This window comes from Microcaecilia unicolor, chromosome 1, assembly GCF_901765095.1.
Source record: "Microcaecilia unicolor chromosome 1, aMicUni1.1, whole genome shotgun sequence".
NCBI classification, from domain to species: domain Eukaryota; kingdom Metazoa; phylum Chordata; class Amphibia; order Gymnophiona; family Siphonopidae; genus Microcaecilia; species Microcaecilia unicolor.
In genome coordinates, this window is record NC_044031.1 from 60846105 (window position 1) to 60866938 (window position 20834).

Here is a 20834-nt window from a genome sequence, read left to right on the forward strand (position 1 = left end):
CTTTTCACCCAATGTCCAAGTCTCCATCCTCCCAATCAATCACTGCTGTTCTCCCAATCTGCTTTTTCCATTCTTTCCTTTCTCTGTCCCCATCTCAGGCTCCAGAGACAGTGTGTGAGTTTTCTTTTTGTGGGTTACCTTTTTTTGGCGCTGCCGTTCAGAAGCGGCTCCCGGTCTTCTTTTTTTCCACTGCTGTGTCTCCGCTACTGTTCAGCTGTCCAAGAGCAACGTTAATTGGTCCGTCATGCGTCTTATGTTTCGTTCCGTCGCCTAGCAACGTTTCGGCGATTGGTAGTCCTTCCTTATTTCTTGCAGGTCATTCTCATGGGTCCGCGATGCATCTGACATCACGGTTCGTCGAGCGTTGTAATTTGCTGAGTGTCAGTGCTCCGCCCTCGCCGTCATCACGTTGTGACGTGAGGGCGGGGCAGACACTCATGGAGAAAAAGCGATCTACACAACTACACATTTAGAATGTTTGAACTTTTGGAGGCTTCATTAGAACATTGGAGGTGCGTTTTATATAGAGAGATAACTAATCAGGAGTTCAATATGGATGCAAAAATTGGCATTTTCATGCCAGAGATATTACCGCTGGGTACTTTTTCCAATGGAATCAAATATGTACACTTGTGTCACTTAGGAGTCATCAGCACAAAAAAGGCACAACCATTGAGAAGAGGAGACCAGACAAGCCAAGCCAGAGGGAGTGAGGGGTGGGGTGGGGGAGCTCAGAGAATGACAGGGGAACTGGTGTTTTTCTGATGTTTATCCAATAAACAATAAGTTTTTTTTGCATCAGAGGGTGTTTTACTGGTGTTTATTATTGAAACCTAACATCTGAATTATAACTTTTATTAACAGCACTACAGATCTTTACTCAAACACAATTAACAACACACAACTCAAAACAAGTACATGAGTTTTATTTTTCCAGCAATACTTTGGGACTTAGCTGAAGTTGTACAATTATTTACAATAGTAAGGATACTTTAATCTTTACAAATATTTGCCATACAAGAACTTTCAATGATATTAACATTTTCTTCTGCTGGTATTGCAGATTATTCCCAAATTGGTAAAGCAAACAGGATAAGTAAAGGATAATCCCTTTAAACTGTGTCATACTCCTTAATTATTAGTAGCCTAATAGTGTAGCGGTTTGCAAACCAGGGGATCTCCACTGCAACTCCATGAGTCTCTGGGCAAGTAATTTAACCCTCCATTGCCCCAGGTGCAAAATAAGTACCTGTATATAATATGTAAACCGCTTTGATTGTAGCCACAGAAAGGCGGTACATTAAATCTCATCCCCTTTCCTTTCATAGTATTGTCTTGTTATAACTAACCAAATATCTTCTTCTTCCCATATAGATCTAATTATAAAACCTATCCCAGTAATTTCCAAGGAGGGATTGAGGGGGGAATGTGACTTTTGGGTGCTACTGTTCAGGCATCTATGACTTTTGGGAGAGACCCATGGAGGAAGTAGAACCCTGTGTCCTCAGCTGCCTTATATGGTAGATAGCCTGTTCCGTCCTTCCTCACAGGTACCACCTGGTGCAGCACAAATCTCCCTTTTACATCTAGGCCCCAACTGAGGACCCGACTCTCCATACAGCCTGAGCACCTTGCACTGGAAGAAAAAGTAGAGAGAGAACTTGTAAACACAGCTATTTGGGTGCCCAAAGTCATGCTTCAATTTCCAAAATATGCAAGCTCAGCAATAATACTGCCCTGTATCCGTCTTCGATTTTATTTTTCAGTGTGTACACATACCTGTATTTCTGAATGGATCATGCTGGGTGTCAAAATTCATGATTATCTTTGCTAATGTGGACCAATTTGATACCATGGGCACAAGAGGGGAATTGGGCTGCTTGTTTTGCACACGAATGCACCAAGAAATTGCACGAACAGTTCCAAACATGACTCAATTTCCTTTTAATTGATACAAGTATTCTTAATTTGTCATTTGGAGTAGTATTTCAAAAGGCCAGAAATGGTGCATATTTTCTTTTCATTAAACCACCAACATGAGAACGGTTTGTTTCAACTGACTTCTGGAAATCATGCATTACATATTTGACAGACATATCGGTGACAAAGGTCAGCTCTCAAAAACAGACTCAATATACAATTAAGCTGGAACTCATTGCCAAAGGATGTGGTAAAAAGTTGGTATACCTGGATTTAAAAAAAGGTTTGAACAAATTCCAGAAAGAAAATTCCATAAACAGTTATTAAGGTAGACCTGCTTGTCCCTGGGGGAAAGAAGCATGGAAACTGTGGTATGTTTTAGGATCCTGCCAAGTATTTGTGACCTGGATTGGCCAACTGTTGGCAACAGGATTCTGGACTAGATGGACCTTTGGTCTGAACCAGTATGGCAACAATTCTGTTCACTGGCTGGGACTAAAAGGGGCCCACTAAGCATTATCAATTGCTGGGTACAAATGCAGTATGTCAGAGCATATGTAAAAAAAATGTGGATTATCTAATAATGGAATGAGTCATTAATCTGGGCAGATTGAATGTTCTTATGTTCCTACTGCTAGTCTGTGTATGTTTTTTGCTCTCTATTGTTTCACAGGATTGAAAATATTGGGTTCTATAACTGGCTCAGGGTCCCCTCTCTCATTTGGTCTATCTGTCACGGTTTTTATTGCTACTGCTTCTAGAAGTAGGAATTCACTATCATCTTAAAGAAGCATTTGCTCATATTTCATTTGAGCTTTCCTCCATCACTTATTTATTGTAGAATATAGCTCCTTTCCCTTTATTGAAACTTCCAACATAAGTACATAAGCATTGCCATATTGGGACAGACCGAAGGTCCATCAAGTCCATTATTCAATATTCAGCAGTGGCCAATTCAGGTCACACGCATATGGCAGGATCCCCAAAGGGTGACAGATTCCATGCTGCTTATCCTAGAAATAAACAGTGAATTTTTCCCAAGTCCATCTTAATAACGGTTTATGGACTTTTCTTCCAGGAACTTGTCCAAACCTTTTTTTAAACTCTGCTACACTAACATCTTTTACCACTTTCTCTGATTTCAGAGCTTAATTATAGGTTGAGTGAAGAAATACTTGAATGTTTCTATCACAGCCCATTTTTCTTTCAGTTCTCCAGCGAGTATATTTTGAGTTAGGTCTCTGTTTTGATAATAAATAAATCTCCCTGATACACAGTACAATGCTAGAATATATACATTTGGGTATTTTTTTTAATATAAAACACTGCTTTGGTTGTCTATTTTCTAAGTGAGTTGCACATGTTGTAAAAGAGTCAATGGTTAGTGCTGACCACTTTCACACCTGTTTCACTGCTTACATTCCATCCATAGATTTCTTGACTTTCTTATCTCAAGATTAGACTATTGTAATACAGTTTATGCAGGTATTTCTTGCATACAGCTCTGCCGCCTTCAAACTTTACAGAGCTCTGCTGAACGTTTGCTGTTCCAGGCAGAGGTCAGACCATATTACTCCATTATTTTTACACCTAGACTGGCTCCCAATGCAGTTTCATATCTAGTTCAAAGTTTTACTCATTGTCCACAAGTTCCTGCATCTAGGCAATCCCCTTGACCTTTCATCACTGATTATCCCCTATACCCCCCCCCCCTCTTGGTCCCTTGATGCTCATTGTCTAGTGTTGCCAACCCCCAGATTTGCCCATTATGAATCCACTACGGCCTCTGCATTCCTTTTCTTGGCACCAAGTCTGGTCTGCTCAGCTTTCCCTTCCTAAATTCAAAACTTTACTGATATCAAATTATTTTCAATTGGCTTTTAATCTCCACCATAAGAATGGTGCCAAGTGCAACCCATACAGACCTGCTGAATTTTAAATATTAAAAAAAAAACCCAAAACAAAAATGTTTCCCTCTCTCTTTTCTCATATTGTATGAGTGTGTTCTATGCTATCATAGAGTTCCTTTCCACTTTCTAATTAATATTTTTTTTCTTTTTCTCATTTTTTATTTGGCCTCTTCTTGAATAAAGGCGGTATATATCAAGCAATTAAATAAACAAACATAAAGGTGAGTCTCTATAATGGAATTTTAAAAAAAGTGACAAGAGATCGTTTTTGGGGGGCTCCTTTTACTAAGCCGCACTAGCGATTCCCACGCGGCAAATGCAACAAAGCCCATTCAATTCCTATGGGCTTGTTGCATTTCCCGCAGGGGAATCGTTAGTGTGGCTTAGTAAAAGGAGCCCTTAATTTACTAGATATTCCTAAAATATTTATATATGCCCTTTCTCCTTTTGTAATTAATCAAAGCCACTCTTACCATGTAGTTTATAATGTAACATTATAATACAGACATCATAAGAAAGACCATAAAGTCCTCCTCTCTTCTTCTTCCTGGTGCTCCCAGTCTGTGCATGCTGTCTGGCCCACCATTCTTCTTTCCTGCGTTAGCCAGGTTTTGACATAACTCTGCGGCTGGAAGCGAATCAACGATGGTCCGTTCTGGTTGAGGAACAACAGACGACTCACTCTGGGAATGCTAACCGGATTCCTGGTTAGGATGGTTTTCAACGAGCTGAAGCTTCTCTCACACTCAGCTGTTGAAACCGCTACCATTTCCAGTGTTAAAATAAGGGTAATCACGTCTGGAGGAATCACTTTTCCCCCATTGTCTTTGTACTCTTTAAATGCCTCAACAATCTGTCTTTCAGGCAGATGAAACCTTCGACAAAGTGATAACACTTCATTTTCTCCATACAGAACATCTACGTTTTCTGGCCAGAACTGAGGATACAGAATTTTGCAGGAAGCAAGAAAGCTGCCACGTTCCAGAACATTTGTATTTGAAAGCCGTGATGCCTGGAATGAAGAAGATTTCATACGTCTGATGGTCAGCAAGTTGACTAGGTTTTGAAAAAACTGCTGACTATTCATCTCTGCATCCCCATTGTTCCCCACATGAAGAGAAACTCCTTGAAACTCCATTTTCTTTGCTGCCTCCCTGGCAAGTCTTGTGAATTCAGCTCCTTTTCCATTTGCCATTGCCTCCAATACTCTAATCTTGCAACACAGAAATGCATCCGCTTCAGGAAGTGTGACAGAAGACTCCTGGAGTTTGAGAGACAGATCAGTCAGTTCACTCAGTGCATCTCTCATTAGGCCCAGGACAGTCACAAATTCTACGGCTGTCAATCTTTCTAAAAGACCTCTGTATTTAGATCTCTCCATTTTGTCTCTAGTTGGATCTGCTGCAGCTACAGCAAAATGAGCATGAAGGGCAGGGTATGAAATCCAAATTGCTTTCACAGTACGGTTGCTGGAAGCAGACCACTTTATGTCGAGGATTCGGTCAAGAGCCATAATAGTATTTGCAAGTCCCTCTGCCCAGGACTGTAATTCCTCCTGGTTCTTCGAAGAAGTATGGTAAAGAGTATACAGTTCATCCATGAAAACCTGAACAATATTTAACCCAATAACAGTTTCCAAAGCAGCTGCCACTGCCTGCTCAAGCCTGTGAGTAGAGCAGTTCCATATAACAAGATCTGGATAGTTCTCTGGCCTAGTCAAATTTATGTCGACTCCAGACGTGTGACCCAAAATGTTGGATGCTCCATCAGCAGTAAACGATATCCAGTTCCTTTTAAGAAAATCCTTAGAAAAGTGATGACGAAGACACTTCACCAGCTCACGGCTGATCACCTCAGCCCCTGTGTTATCAAGCTCAATCAAATCAAAGAAAATTGTTGTAGGTGTCTCAAAAAAGGCAGCTCTCAAGCACACCAGTAATACCATCTGATGACTGATGTTTGCAGATTCATCCACCACCACACCAAACTGAATGTCTTTCTCTATGATGTATTTTACAACTCTCTTCTTCATCTCAGCTCCAATGAAATCACAGATGTCGGCACAGGACTGCTCGGACTGTAGCATTCTCCCCATGTTGATTCCGTTCGTTCTCTGCAGATCCACTAGAATAGGCATGCGTGCAAAAGCGCAGTCTGTTTTTCCAATCATGTATGCAGTTCTGAAGATCCTGCAGATTGCCTCCTCTTCTTCAGCCTGGTGCAGTTTTCCATCCGCTTCCAAATTCCTTTTGCGAGATTCCATTAGGACACACTCTGCATCCTGATGTGCTTGAGTTTCTCGGTGCTCCCAGATTTTTTTCCTGAATGCAACTTGCTGGGATTTTTTCTTCTCAGCCGAGGAGGAAATCTGGATTTCAGTCCATTCTCTAGCCAGCCTGGATCTCCGCATGTGCTGGTTTAAGTCCAGCCTCCCAACAGTCCTGCAGGTGTCACATCCTAATTTTCCATTCTGTATGATAAGCCACGGATTCTTTTCTCTGAAATAGTTTCCTTGTTCCTCTGACCAGCAGCTTGGTAGTTCATCTGCTGTTAAATTTCCAGAACTCTCACTTGTTTGGTCACAAACCTCAGCTTTGCATACAGTGATCTTTTCCTCCAGTTGTTCCTGTTTCCTTCGTTTCCTGGAGGATTCTAACCCAACTAGTGGTACAAGGTTTGGTTTAACGTCATCTTCCGAAAGTTCCGCAGTACTTTCGGTCTGCTCATACATTTTACTTTTGGGGTACCTTACTCGTGATCGCTTCATTCCCTGTTCTCAGTCCTTTTGACAAGCTGTAGCTGCAAAATTCATTATCCCGAGACTGTAATTAATCACCCTGCTCCTCTGTTCTTCATTTGCATGAACAAACTGCAGCCTGCTGTTTAGTCTGGTCAATAGACATACATTGGATCTTCAAATCTCTTACCTGAAATCAAGGTGACATAAAATATTAAAACCATATGTCACTTTCATTATGGATGAGAAATTAGGAAATGAAATGATTGCAGACAGAAAAGGTATGTAAAACCAATGTGAGGAAATAGCTCAGTAGCAAAGGACATAATGTTCTGTATTTTCAAGAAGGAGACCCAAATTAAATTCTTAGTTTCAGATCTTTTTAAAGGGCAGGAAGCACAGATACAGTAGACCAGTTGTTCCCAAACCTGGTCCTGGAGGTAAACCAGTCAGTCAGGTTTTCATGATATCCACAATGAATATTCATGACAGAGATTAGCCTGTACTGTCTCCTAGATATGCAAATCTCTCTCATGAACATTCCTTGTAGATATCTGAAAAGTTGACTGGCTGAGGTGCCTCCAGGACCAGGTTTGGGAACCATTGCAGCAGACTAAGGAGGAGGGACAGATTAGTATTGCTCCTATAGCGTCTTCTTATGAAGGGCCAAACCACTCGGACTATAGGTAGTTGTGAAATGCTCATTTTATCTACCTTTCTTTACTGTTTAGTCTTTGTGCTTTATATAGCCTGAATTTTTTCCCTCTCTACCTCAAGATCCAGGCTTGGAGCATAGGACTTTGAAACACAGTAACACTAAGAAAGATAATATGCACTACCACAACCATCTTTTTATAATATAGTAAAAAAATTGTAAAACAGATCTTTCTACTTATATCATATGTGCACTGAAGTGGAAAGAGACTTTTGGAGGGAAAGCATGCGAGACTCAAAATGCAGAAGGAATATAACCATGTGAGGGAGGAGGGAGTCACTGATTTGGTATACAGGCTTTCTGTGTTACAACCAGTGGTTTACATGCATTATATGCAGATACCTTCTCTGTCCCTAGTGGGCTCACAATCAAAGTTTTTGTACCCGGGGCAATGAGAAGCTAAGTGACTTGCCCAGGATTAAAGGGAGCTGCAGGGGGAACTGAACCTGGTTCCCTGCCAACTGCACTAACCATTAGGACGCTCCTCCACCCATTATGATAAATAAAACTTTTCATCATGATCATATCAGTTTTGGCCCATATTTTGCATATATCTGATTAAATATTATATGTATAGTTTCTGGTCATGTTCTCTCTTCCATTCATATCTCCACCTGTCCTTTGGCTGCAACCTAAGAGGCCTATTTAACAAAATGTGGTAATCTGGCAACACACGTGAAATGTCAAGGCTGCGATACCACTAGACAGAAGACCCCTAGATTCAGTCTCCAAGTTGGATAGTTTGCAACCCAGGTTGGTCGGGGAAGCTGGGGAGGCAGAGTTCACAGAACCTGAGAGGAGGCATATTTAGGAGTCACATTTGCAGCTCATGTTGCAAGGATTTTTTTTTTTTCATACTGGGACAGACTGAAGGTCCATCAAGCCCAGTTATCCTGTTTCCAACAGTGGCCAATCCAGGCCACAAGTACCTGGTAAGATCCCAGAACAGTAACACAGATTTTATGCTGCTTATCCTAGAAATAAGCAGTGGATCTTCCCCAAGTCCATCTTAATAACTGCACATACTTCACTGGTAGGTATACCGGGGGGGGGGGGGGGGGGGGGGGGGGGGAGTACACACTGATTATGAAATATGCTAATTTATGTGCATATGAAATAATCTAGATATTGACATTTACAGATGCCCTTGGGCAACTGCAAATGTCAACCCCTACGATGTTGGCATGAGGTTTGTACATAGGTACATAAGTACTACTACTATTTAACATTTTTTGCCATACTGGGGCAGACCAAAGGTCCATCAAGCCCAGCATCCTGTTTCAAACAGAGGTCAATCCAGGTCACAAGTACTAAGTACAAATCATTTCTATAGCGCTACCAGTCGTACGCAGCGCTTCACAATTGAACATGAAGAAAAGACAGTCCCTAAGTACCTGGCAAGATCCTAAAAGAGTACATTTTATGCTGCTTATTCTGGAAATAAGCAGTGGATTTTCCCCAAGTCCATTTAATAGTGGTTTATGGACTTGTCCTTTAGGAAACCGTCTAACCCCTTTTTAAACTCTGCCAAGCTAACCACCTTCACCACGTTCTCCGGCAACGAATTCCAGAGTTTAATTATGCGTTGGGTGAAGAAAGGTTTTCTCCGATTTGTTTTAAATTTACTACACTGTAGTTTCATCGCATGCCCCCTAGTCCTAGTATTTTTGGAAAGCGTGAACAGACGCTTCATATCCACCTGTTCCACTCCACTCAATATTTTATATACCTCTATCATGTCTCCCCTCAGCAGTCTCTTCTCCAAGCTGAAAAGCCCTAGCCTCCTTAGTCTTTCATAGGGAAGTCGTCCCATCCCCGCTATCATTTTAGTTGCCCTTCGCTGCACCTTTTCCAATTCTACTATATCTTTCTTGAGATGCGGCGACCAGAATTGAACACAATACTCAAGGTGCGGTCGCACCATGGAGCGATACAACGGCATTATAACATCCTCACACCTGTTTTCCATACCTTTCCTAATAATACCCAACATTCTATTCGCTTTCCTAGCTGCAGCAGCACACTGAGCAGAAGGTTTCAGTGTATTATTGACGAAAACACCCAGATCCCTTTCTTGGTCCGTAACTCCTAACGTGGAACCTTCCATGATGTACCTATAATTCGGGTTCTTTTTTCCCCACATGCATCACCTTGCACTTGCTCACATTAAACGTCATCTGCCATTTAACCACCCAGTCTCCCAGTCTCGTAAGTCCTTCTGTAATTTTTCACAATCCTGTCGGAAGTTCATTTTTCAATTGTATCAGTACTTAGTGATAAATACAATCCGGTCCAGGAGATTTGCTACGCTTTAATTTGTCAAATTGCCCCATTACATCCTCCAGATTTATAGAGATTTCCTTCAGTTTCTCTGACTCATCAGCTTTGAATACCATTTCTGGCACTGGTATCTCTCTCAAGTCTTCCTTGGTAAAGACCGAAGCAAAGAATTCATTTACTCTTTCCACTATGGCTTTGACTTCCCTGATTGCCCCTTTTATCTCTGTCATCTAGCGGTCCAACCGATTCTTTTGCCTTTTAATATACCTAAAAAAATTTTTACTACGTGTTTTTGAATCCAACACACTCTGTTTTGAAAGTCTCTCTTTGCCTTCCTTATCAGCACTTTGTACTTGACTTTCCATTCCTTATGCTGTTTCTTATTATTTTCAGTCGGTTTCTTCTTCCATTTTCAGAAGGATTTTCTTTTAGCTCTAATAGCAACCCTCACCTCACTTTTTAACAATGCCGGCTGTCATTTGATCTTCCCTCCTCCTTTTTTAATACACAGAATATATTTGGCCTGGGCTTCCAGGATGATATTTTTGAACAGCATCCACACCTGATGTAAATTTTTGACCTTTGCAGCTGCTCCTTTTAAGTTTTTTTTTTCACTGTTCTCATTTGATCATAGTCTCCTTTTTGAAGTTAAACGCTAACATATTGGATTTCCTGTTTGTACTTACTCCAAAGCTGAAATCAAATCTTCTGATCATATTATGATCACTGTTATCAAGCAGCCCCAGCACCACTACCTCCTACACCAGATCATGTGCTCCACTAAGGACTAGGTCTAGAATTTTTCCTTCTCTTGTTGGATCCTGTACCAGCTGCTCCATAAAGCAGTCCTTGATTTCGGCAAGGAATTTTACCTCCCTAGCATGCCCTGATGTTACATTTACCCAGTCAATATCAGGGTAATTGAAATCACCCATTATTATTGTGTTGCCCAGTTTGTTTGCGTCCCTAATTTCCTTTAACATTTCCACATCCTTCTGTTCATCCTGGCCAGGCAGACGGTAGTACACTCCTATCATTATCCTTTTCCCCTTTACACATGGAATTTCAATCCATAGGGATTCCAAGATGTGTTTTGTTTCCTGCAGAATTTTTTAATCTATTTGTTTCAAGGCCATCCTTAACATACAAAGCTACCCCTCGATCAATTCAATCCACCCTATCACTACGATATAATTTGTACCCCGGTATGACAGTGTCCCACTGGTTATTCTCCTTCCACCAGGTCTCAGAGATGCCTATTATATATAATTTTTCATTTAGTGCAATATATTCTAACTCTCCCATCTTATTTGTTAGGCTACTAGCATTTGCATATAGACATTTCAAACTATGTTTGTTGTTCCTATTTACATCTTGCTCATTAGTTGACAGTGTTAATTTGCAATCCTTTGTCTGATTTTTACTTAAGGTCACCTGATCTACTATCGGGATATCCTATCTTCCCAGTTTTGGTGGAATCTTTGAAAGATACCTTGTACCGAACCATGTGTTTCTGAATGACTGTCGGCCTTCTCCCAGGTTCTAGTTTAAAAACTGCTCTATCTCCTTTTTAAATGCCGATGCCAGCAGCCTGGTCCCACCCTGGTTAAGGTGGAGCCCATCCTTCCGGAATAGGCTCCCCCTTCCCTAGAATGTGGCCCAGTTCCTTACAAATCTAAAATCCTCCTCCTTGCACCATCACCTCATCCATGTATTGAAACTCCGGAGCTCTGCGGCCCTGCGCGCAGCTTACGCTAGAACTTTGTAAAGACATGTAGGTGCCAATACATCTTTATAAAATAGTGCTTTAGTACCTACTTGCCCTATTGGAGGGGAGGGGAGTCTTTTACTAAAGATTAGCCCCAGTTATCTGCAGCAAAGCCCATAGGAATAAAACGGGCCCTGCTGCAGATAACTCAAGCTAATCTTTACTAAAAGACCCTCTAAACTAGGCATTCCATATAAAATTACGGTATGTGCCTATTTTATGTGAGCTGCATATAGGTGTTCACAGGGTTTACAATGTACGTATGCATTTTGAAAAAGGAGCTCTGTTACATTGCCCTTGGCCTCGGAACTGTTCCTGCAATGACCACATTATCATAAGAGGGAGGCTGGGTCTCATTAGAAATAGGGAAGCAATCCCCGGGTAGTTGTGAATGAAGGTTTATGGTACCAGAACCACAGCAATATACCCAAAGGAGAAAGGGCAAACTACTGTTAAAAAATAAGGCATAGACAATTCAAGGAAAATAATACTGAGCTGTGCCATATTCAAATGCATGCAAAACAGCTCGCATTAAAAAAAACCAAAAGAAACAGAAGCTCCATGCTCCATGCAGATATCAATAAACCCCATGGCCCATGATATGCCCAGAAAAGTTTATTACACCTCAAGAGGAAAAGTTAGCTTTCTCATAAGTACATAAGTAATGCCATACTGGGAAAAGACCAAGGGTCCATCGAGCCCAGCATCCTGTCCACGACAGCGGCCAATCCAGGCCAAGGGCACCTGGCAAGCTTCCCAAACGTACAAACATTCTATACATGTTATTCCTGGAATTTTGGATTTTTCCAAGTCCGTTTAGTAGCGGTTTATGGACTTGTCCTTTAGGAATCCGTCCAACCCCTTTTTAAACTCTGCTAAGCTAACCGCCTTCACCACTTTCTCCGGCAACGAATTTAATTACACGTTGGGTGAAGAAAAATTTTCTCCGATTTGTTTTAAATTTACTACACTGTAGTTTCATCGCATGCCCCCTAGTCCTAGTATTTTTGGAAAGCGTGAACAGACGCTTCACATCCACCTGTTCCACTCCACTCATTATTTTATATACCTCTATCATGTCTCCCCTCAGCCGTCTCTTCTCCAAGCTGTATAGCCCTAGCCTCCTTAGTCTTTCTTCATAGGGAAGTCGTCCCATCCCCGCTATCATTTTAGTCGCCCTTCGCTGCACCTTTTCCAATTCTACTATATCTTTCTTGAGATGTGGCGACCAGAATTAAACACAATACTCAACAGCTACAGATGCTCAAAGTTCCTCTCTTTCTCAGTATCTTTATAGTATCTCTAACATCACTCCAAAAAGCATAACCCCTCTAGCAACCCCCACCCCAGCGCAATATATATTTTCAGATATGACTGTTTGTGAGAAACTAGCAAAACTAAAACTAGATAAAACAATGGGGCTGGATAATATAGAAGACAGAGAAATTTTTACTAATGTGAAAATAAAGGAATATTTTTGGACCAGTGAAAGAAAACGTAGTATTGCCTGTTAGTGCATTTAAGAAGGCCTGATGGAGTTCTGAGGTCCTTTTTTTCCCAATAATCATATAGAGTATTATAAGTAAGGACATGCTATAATTACTAAAGATTAGAGCAAATTTTGTAATCTATATAGTATTAAATACAAGCAAGGTTTATAATTGATATAGTACTGTGTACACCTTTGCCTTCCTCCTATATGGCTACACAAGTGATTCATCCTCATGCCTTAAAGATCAATATCAAAATTTTAAACTTTATATGAAATTGTATAGGAAGGTAGTGGAGGACCTTCTAAGTTTCTGCTAAATTATCGAGCAGGCTGCAGCATTTTGTGCTGCTTGTAAGGCCCTAATCCTAATATTTGGGAGGCTCAACAATAGAGAGTTACATGCTGCTACAAACATTAGAAAAATCAGAGGCATCAACATATTGTCTTAACCTTATAAGTGGAGGTATGATTGGGAACTGGGAGTGGGAAAACCTGTTCAACTTCTGCTGCAGGATTTGTGGGAAGGGGGACTGCTGAAGGGGTATACTTTGGCAGACAGGTCTGTGCTAGGGTTTGGAAGATGCTTCACTCGGGTCTAGTGATTGTAATATTGTGATTGAGAGTGCATACACTATTACAGCTGTAGTAGCATGTTTACAGCGCAACTGCAATTTAATAAACCCTGCAGGAATTTGCTTGCATTAAATACTGCATTAATGCTGTTTAGTAAATAGACCTCTAACTTAGGCTTAGCCGATACTTGGTACCAGGACTAAGGCATCAGTCACGTGGTGAACTGGATTAGGAACTGGTTGATGGACAGACGCCAGAGGGTGGTGGCTAATGGAATTCACTCAGATGAGGGAAAGGTGACTAGTGGAGTGCCTCAGGGATCGGTGCTGGGGCCGATTCTGTTCAATATATTTGTGAGAGACATTGCCGAACAGTTAGAAGGTAAAGTTTGCCTTTTTGCAGATGATTCTAAGATTTGTAACAGAGTGGATGCCCGGGAGGGTGTGGAAAACATGAAAAAGGATCTGCAGAAGCTAGAAGGTTTGGCAATTAAAATTCAATGAGAAGAAATGCAAAGTGATGCACTTAGAGTAGAAATCCACAGGAGATGTATGTGTTAGGCAGTGAAAGTCTGATATGTACGGAGGGGGAGAGGGATCTTGGGGTGGTAGTATCTGAGGATCTGAAGGCGACGAAACAGTGTGACAAGGCGGTGGCCATAGCTAGAAGGTTGCTAGGCTGTATAGAGAGAGGTGTGACCAGCAGAAGAAAAGAGGTTTTAATGCCCCTGTATAAGTCATTGATGAGGCCCCACCTGGAGTATTGTGTTCAGTTTTGGAGGCCGTATCTTGCTAAGGATATAAAAAGAATTGAAGCGGTGCAAAGAAAAGCTACAAGAATGGTATGGGATTTGCATTACAAGACGTATGAAAGACTTGCTGACCTGAACATGTTTACCCTGGAGGAAAGGAGAAACAGGGGTGATATGACACAGACGTTCAAATATTTGAAAGGTATTAATCCGCAAACGAACCTTTTCTGTAGATGGGAAGGCGGTAGAACTAGAGGACATGAAATGAGATTGAAGGGGGGCAGACTCAAGAAAAATGTCAGGAAGTATTTTTTCACGGAGAGAGTGATGGATACTTGGAATGCCCTCCTGCGGGAGGTGATGGAGATGAAAACGGTAACGGAATTCAAACATGCGTAGGATAAACATAAAGGAATCCTGTTCAGAAGGAATGGATCCTCAGAAGCTTAGCCGAGATTGGGTGGCGGAGCTGGTGGTTGGGAGGCGGGGCTAGTGCTGGGCAAGACTTCTACAGTCTGTGCCCTGAAAACGGCAGATACAAATCAAGGTATGGTATTCACAAAAAGTAGCACATATGAGTTTATCTTGCTGGGCAGACTGGATGGACCGTGCAGGTCTTTTTCTGCCATTATCTACTATGTTACTATGTACTTCATACTGAATGTTGCCCAGTATGAATTGAAGGCATCATTACTGCTCTGGTCAAAGGCAAATCTTTGTAAAGGTAGAACTAGAGAAGTCTAAGACATCTCTCTCAATCAAGACACTATAATTATTTCAGCCCCGTCTACCTGCCAACCAATTATGGACCAGGTATTGCAAGAACCCAGTGCTACTTAGATAAGATTGGGATGCATAAAATGTTGAAAAGGGTTGGCTCAAGCAATATGGACTAAAAGCCAATAGTGAAAACCGTTAATTTTGTCAAGGGTTCTGTAGCTTATTGTGGACATATGAATTCATAAAATCAGTATAAATTGTTCCTAAGATAAAGAAGTCCTGAACGTTTCAACAACAATGGTGTATCTCAACAATTCTTGGGCTTTGCAAACTTTTTTTGTTATCACCCTTGCTTGCTGATAATTTTCAGAGCACTTAAGTTTCTTTTTTGAAAATTAGGTAGTGTAAAGCCTATCAAAGGCTGCCTTCGCTATTCTGCACTTGCTATTTGTTTAGGTGCCTCTCTGCCTTTAAATTGAAGGCACCACCATGAATCCATTGTTTTTACTCCAACATGCCATCCAAGCCCCCGAGAATTTTCAGCTTGGGAGAGGAAATTAATTTCAGACATGCCAATTTACTCAAGTAAATGACTTTACAGCTTCAAAGATACCAAGTCACACTCACATTCGGGGATCGGGGAGACCGATCTCCCCATCGCTCCCTCTGTCGTCCGTTATCCGCCCTGTCCGCGACCCGGCACCTCTCCCTCAACCCCCCAACGATCAAACTCATACCTGAGGTCGCACACCATCAATCCCACAGCTTTCCTTCTCCGGTGCCCCTTCCCCCCAGCCCCAGTCCCCTTCTACTACTTCTCTGACTGACTGTCCCTCTCTGGCTCTGAGGCATCCAGACTTGCCGGAAACAGGAAGTTGCGTCGAGAAGATGGGGGGAGGGGGTGGGGGACACCGCGCAGCAGCACCGGAGAAAGGAGCTCGTGAGGATCAGCCACTGTCTGGATTTGGTGTTTAGTGCCTCTGGAGTTACTTTCTTCTTGTAAGGGCAGGCGCTTGCCTCTGGCGTTTATATGGGGCAGAGGCGGTTGTGGAGATTGGTGGTAGCGATTGCAGCATGGCATAGTGTGAAGTCAGCTGGGTGATTTGATATCAGGGTCGCCGTGCAGCAGTTATTTTACTGGTCTTGTCCACTTCTAACGTATTTTTTCTCTGCTCTGTGGCACGTGCAGCAGCCCCTTGCCAGATTGAAAAAAAAGTTCCCACACAAAACCCCGCCCCTGCCGTCATCAGCTCCACCCCGACGTCAACAACCCCGCCCACAACGTCACTAACCACGCCCACTGCAATCCGCAGCGGGTCACGGAAAGCCGCTCAATTGGGCTGGAAAACCGCAACCTTGGCAAAAATTTTCCCCGCCCAGTTAAACTCCGCCCCCAACGTCATCAACCCCGCCTCTGACGTCTTTAACCCCCCCCCCCCCCCCCCGATGTAGCCACCGATATCAGTGGGTTACCATATGGCTCCAGAAAAAGGAGGACCGATTGAGCCAGCAATGGAAGTAAAACCCGGCTGGCTCAATCCGTCCTCCTTTTTCTGGAGCCATATCCCCGACGTTGTTATCCCAGCCTCTGCGGGGCTTCTATTGGACCAAATTCCCGCAGCCCACAGCCGGCAAAAATTGCCCACAACGGGTTGCGGAAAGCCGCCCAATTGGGCGGGAAACCCACAGACCTGGCAACCCTCGCCCGTGGCCTGCCCCTTGCTTCCTTTTATTGCGGGTCTGCCGCCAAAATGGAATTATAAATTAAGTGGGCGGGTTCTGCTGGGCAGCTGGGCAGGGACGTCCTTATAGTTTAAGATTTTTTTTTTCCTTTTTAACTCACAGCTAGTTACACTGTTTACAATGGGAAACCACAAATCAAAATAGGCATATTTTGAATGTTAAAAAAGTAATGACAGAAAAAAGGTTTGAAATGATCTTGTGATGCAAATCGATATTAGGAGAACGTTTAAAAGGACATATCATCAAGACATTAATTAGCCACTGAGTGATTATAAAGGAGTCTTTAGGTTATCTACAGCAAGGCCCACTGGAGTAAAATGGCTGATAACCTACGCTAATTTTTAGTAAAAGACACCCCCCCCCCTTTTTGAATTGCTGTAGAGCTTTTTTACTAAGCTGTGTTTGGTGCTAACGTGTTCCTAATGTAGCTGAAAATGGTTCCTATGGTAAGGGCCAAACGTGCATGCACTAATTGCATGATTAAAAAATTGTAAAACATTTTTTTGAGGGGGCATGTCTGGGGGGTGGAGAGCAGGTGTTCTTACAGTTAACAGTACAGGTATATGACTATGCAGGAAGAGCACTTGAATTATTACCACCTATAAAATGGGTGGGGGTAAGCGCACACATTCTAATTTTTTTTAATGGTCATGCACTAATGGCTCCATTAGCACATGGGTATTAATAGGAAAAAAATAGAAAAATACAATTTTTATGGCTGAGGTAAGAAATGGTGTTAGCGTGGGGGAAAAACCTGCTCATGGGTGTGCTAAAGTCACTTTTTACCAAAGCTTAGTAAAAGGATTCTTAAATGTACAATGCTAATCCAATATTTATTTTTATTTATTTATTGCATTTGTATCCCACATTTTCCCACCTCTTTGCAGGCTCAATGTGTCTTACTACTACTACTACTACTACTACTTAACATTTCTAAAACGCTACTAGGGTTACGCAGCGCTGTACAATTTAACATAAAAGGACAGTCCCTGCTCAAGGAGCTTACAATCTAAAGGACATGTGAACAGTCAGTCTGATAGGGGCAGTCAAATTGGGGCAGTAGCATTGAAGAGGTGGGCTTTAAACAAAGACTTGAAGATGGGCAGGGACGGGGCTTGGCGTAAGGGCTCGGGAAGGTTGTGCCAAGCATAGGGTGAGGCGAGGCAGAATGAGCGAATCCTGGAGTTGGCGGTGGTGGAGAAGGGTAATGCTAAAATCCATCCAGTTGCCATTCAAGATGAGATGGACTTTGGCATGTGATGGCATTGTAAGTGCCTAAATGTGCAAGCTAATACAGTATATATCAACACAGAGCTAGTAGAATATCACACTGTTAACCAAACGCATCAACTCAAACTAATCTCTACTTACTGGTTCATGATGTGGTGATGTCTCATCAAAAGGAGGAAAAGCCTAAAAAAATAATAAGGTACTCCTTTGTTGATCAGTTAATCAACCTGAATTCAACTTTATCCAGACTTCTAGTAATAGGAAAGAAACTTATCTCTGCAGCTTCTCAGTCTCTTCTCACTGCCCACGGCCAACTTTGGCCAAGGTTTCGATTCCTGCATCAGGGTCCGTGGCGTCCACCGACTGATATTTTTACTGCTTAATCCTTTCTCATTCATCTGGTTGAACACTCAATATGGCGTGTGGACGAAAAGCCTGATGCAGGAGTCGAAACCTTGGCAAAAGTTGGCCGTGGGCAGTGAGAAGAGACTGAGAAGGTTTTCAGCCTGTGATGAGTAAATGGGGCTCCCTAAGGTTGATTAACTGATCGACAAAGGAGTACCTTATTATTTATTGAAGCTTTTCCTCCTTTTGATTTTTATTTTATTTTTATTGATATTTATTTTAACATTACAAGATTAACTTGCTAACAGCAATACAGAGAAAATCAAAATATAGGAAAATATCCATCGTAAATTATTTATATGCACTCTTTCTTAGACCACTAATAAAGGAAAAAAGAAAAGGGGAGGGGAGTATTATAGATGAGGAGATCATTAATTAGAAAGAAAATATAAGAAGCAAAATGTCTAGCCTGAATATTCTATCCTATTCAATTTCTTAATCAGTTATCATTCAAACTTAGAGTCTGTTTGGTTATTCTTTTCGTTTCCAAAAAGATTCAAAGTTGTTCTGGTTCAAAAAATACATATTTGTTACCCAAGTATCTTATAAGGCATTTACACGGATAAGCCAATAGGAATGTTGCTCCGAGTGCCTTAGTCTCTTCTCTGAAAGCTAATTTTTTTTATTTTATTTATTTATTTATTTATTTATAAAGATTTATACACTTATAATCAAACAAATGCTTGTTTAAGAAAGCAATATATTTCAATCAGTTCAAAGAAAATACATAACAGGAAAATAATTATTCGAAATTTCTTGCTCAAGTCCACATTATTGAGACAAGATTCAGGTAATGGAATTATTTATAAACATAAATTTCAAAGATAGAGCACTAGATGATAACAGCCATCATTCCACAGTGTTTATTATATATTAAAGGGATATGGTGTTTAAATACCCCTATTTTGCCTTGAGGTAAGGAATGTTGTAAGCTGAATTGGATCAAAAAATACATATTTATTTGCCTGGTATCTCACCACACACTTGCAAGGATATCGCAAGTAAAGAAAGCTAATTTTTTTTCCTTCTATCTTGTGTTATCTTTGTCACATCTGGATATATCCTTATTCTAGAACCATAGAAAGCCTTTGACGAGTTCCTAAAATACAGCTTTAATACTGCATTTAAGTCTTGCTCAAATACAAATGATGCAATTAAAGTTCACTGTATTTTAACTTCTGATATTGATTGTTCAAGTAAAGCAGTAATGTCATGAACTCCTAAATCAGGAACATTTTCTGAAGGCAAACGTTCTAGAGTCTCGAGTCCCGCTCCGGGTTGCGGTATTTGAGGAAGGTAATAAGCTTTATTTAATGGAGGAATAGCCTCGGAAGGGAATCGAAGAATCTCTATTAAGTATTTTTTGAAGAATTCCGTCATTGCAAAATTCAAGAGTCTCAAATTTAACCATCAATTAAAATTGTCTATTTGTTCTATTTTACGTGATGTCAGAAGTTTATCCTTAACCAAAAGTTCAGTAGTAATTCTTATGTTTGAAACCTCTGATTGTATTTGAGAAATTTGGTTAAGTGATTCTTGTTTTGCATATTAGCAAAATTCGCCCCTTCCTTTCTGAATACGCTGGCAGAACCCTTATCCACACCCTTGTTGCCTCTTGCTTGGACTATTGCAATTTACTTCTCACTGGTCTTCCGCTCAGCCATCTCTCTCCTCTCCAATCTGTCCAAAATTCTGCGGCACAACTTGTTTTCCGCCAGAATTGTTATACCCACACTAGCCCGCTCCTCAAGTCACTTCACTGGCTCCCTGTCCGCTTCCGCATTCAGTTTAAACTTCTCGTACTGACCTTTAAATGCATCCACTCTGCAGCCCCCCATTACCTCTCCGCTCTCATCTCTCCCTACATTCCTCCCCGTGAGCTCCGCTCACTGGACAAGTCTCTCTTGTCGTCCTCCTTCTCCTCCACTGCTAACTCCAGGCTTCGCTCCTTTTCTCTCGCGGCACCTTATGCCTGGAATAGACTTCCTGGACCTATATGTCTAGCTCCATCTCTACCTGTTTTCAAATCTATACTGAAAACCCACCTTTTCACTGCTGCTTTTAGCTCCTAGCCACAATTGCCCTCCCCTTGTCCCTTCCTCCCTTCTCACCCATTACTTTCCTCACCCGTAACTGTCTTGTCCGTCTGTATTATTTAGATTGTAAGCTCTTTTGAGCAGGGACTGTCTCTTTGTATCAGGTGTTCAGCGCTGCGTGCGTCTGGTAGCGCTATACAAATGCTAATAATAATTATCTATAGATAAAGTTAAAGTCAACTTTACTTACAAGAAGAGATGTGTCTCGGGCAGCTTTTGTAACTATTGTAGATAATTCTTGTATCGCTCCCCAAATAGTTTCTAATGTTGGCACCAAGGGAGTCTTATGCTCCACGATCACTTCATCTGCGGCCTGGGGTAGAGTAGTGCCACTCAAGGTTTTGAGGATACCGACTTCCAATTCGACTAGGCCTTCCTCTAAACCCCTCAGGTTCTCCGCAGGACATGGTGGTGGATTAAGATCCGGAGGAGATAGAGATGTTTCAATCCCCAGTAGTGCTGACGCTCCTCCGTTGGCTCTAACAGCAGGGCTC

The 20834-nt window shown here is 41.7% G+C and overlaps 1 protein-coding gene across 3 annotated transcripts; it reads right to left on the bottom strand.

Annotated features, from left to right (window-relative positions):
* Nucleotides 1-910: 910 nt before the first annotated feature.
* LOC115466513 (E3 SUMO-protein ligase KIAA1586-like) lies at nt 911-20575 on the bottom strand. 3 transcript variants are annotated; one of them, XM_030197816.1, is made up of 3 exons: nt 20531-20575; nt 4304-6757; nt 911-1636 (listed from the first exon to the last, which is right to left on the bottom strand). In XM_030197816.1, the coding sequence occupies exon 2, from the start codon at nt 6595-6597 to the stop codon at nt 4339-4341; it is 2259 nt and encodes a 752-aa protein (XP_030053676.1). In that variant the 5' UTR covers nt 6598-6757; nt 20531-20575; the 3' UTR covers nt 911-1636; nt 4304-4338. The 3 variants fall into 3 exon arrangements, with proteins under 3 accessions (XP_030053676.1, XP_030053667.1, XP_030053657.1); XM_030197807.1 differs by lacking the exon at nt 20531-20575 and adding an exon at nt 15604-15666; XM_030197797.1 differs by lacking the exon at nt 20531-20575 and adding an exon at nt 15494-15645.
* Between the last annotated feature and the right edge of the window lie 259 nt (nt 20576-20834).

What these genes read in the sequence shown, in the direction of transcription:
- LOC115466513 (XM_030197816.1), bottom strand. Translation starts at nt 6,597, where the DNA reads ATGAAGCGATCACGAGTAAGGTACCCCAAAAGTAAAATGTATGAGCAG.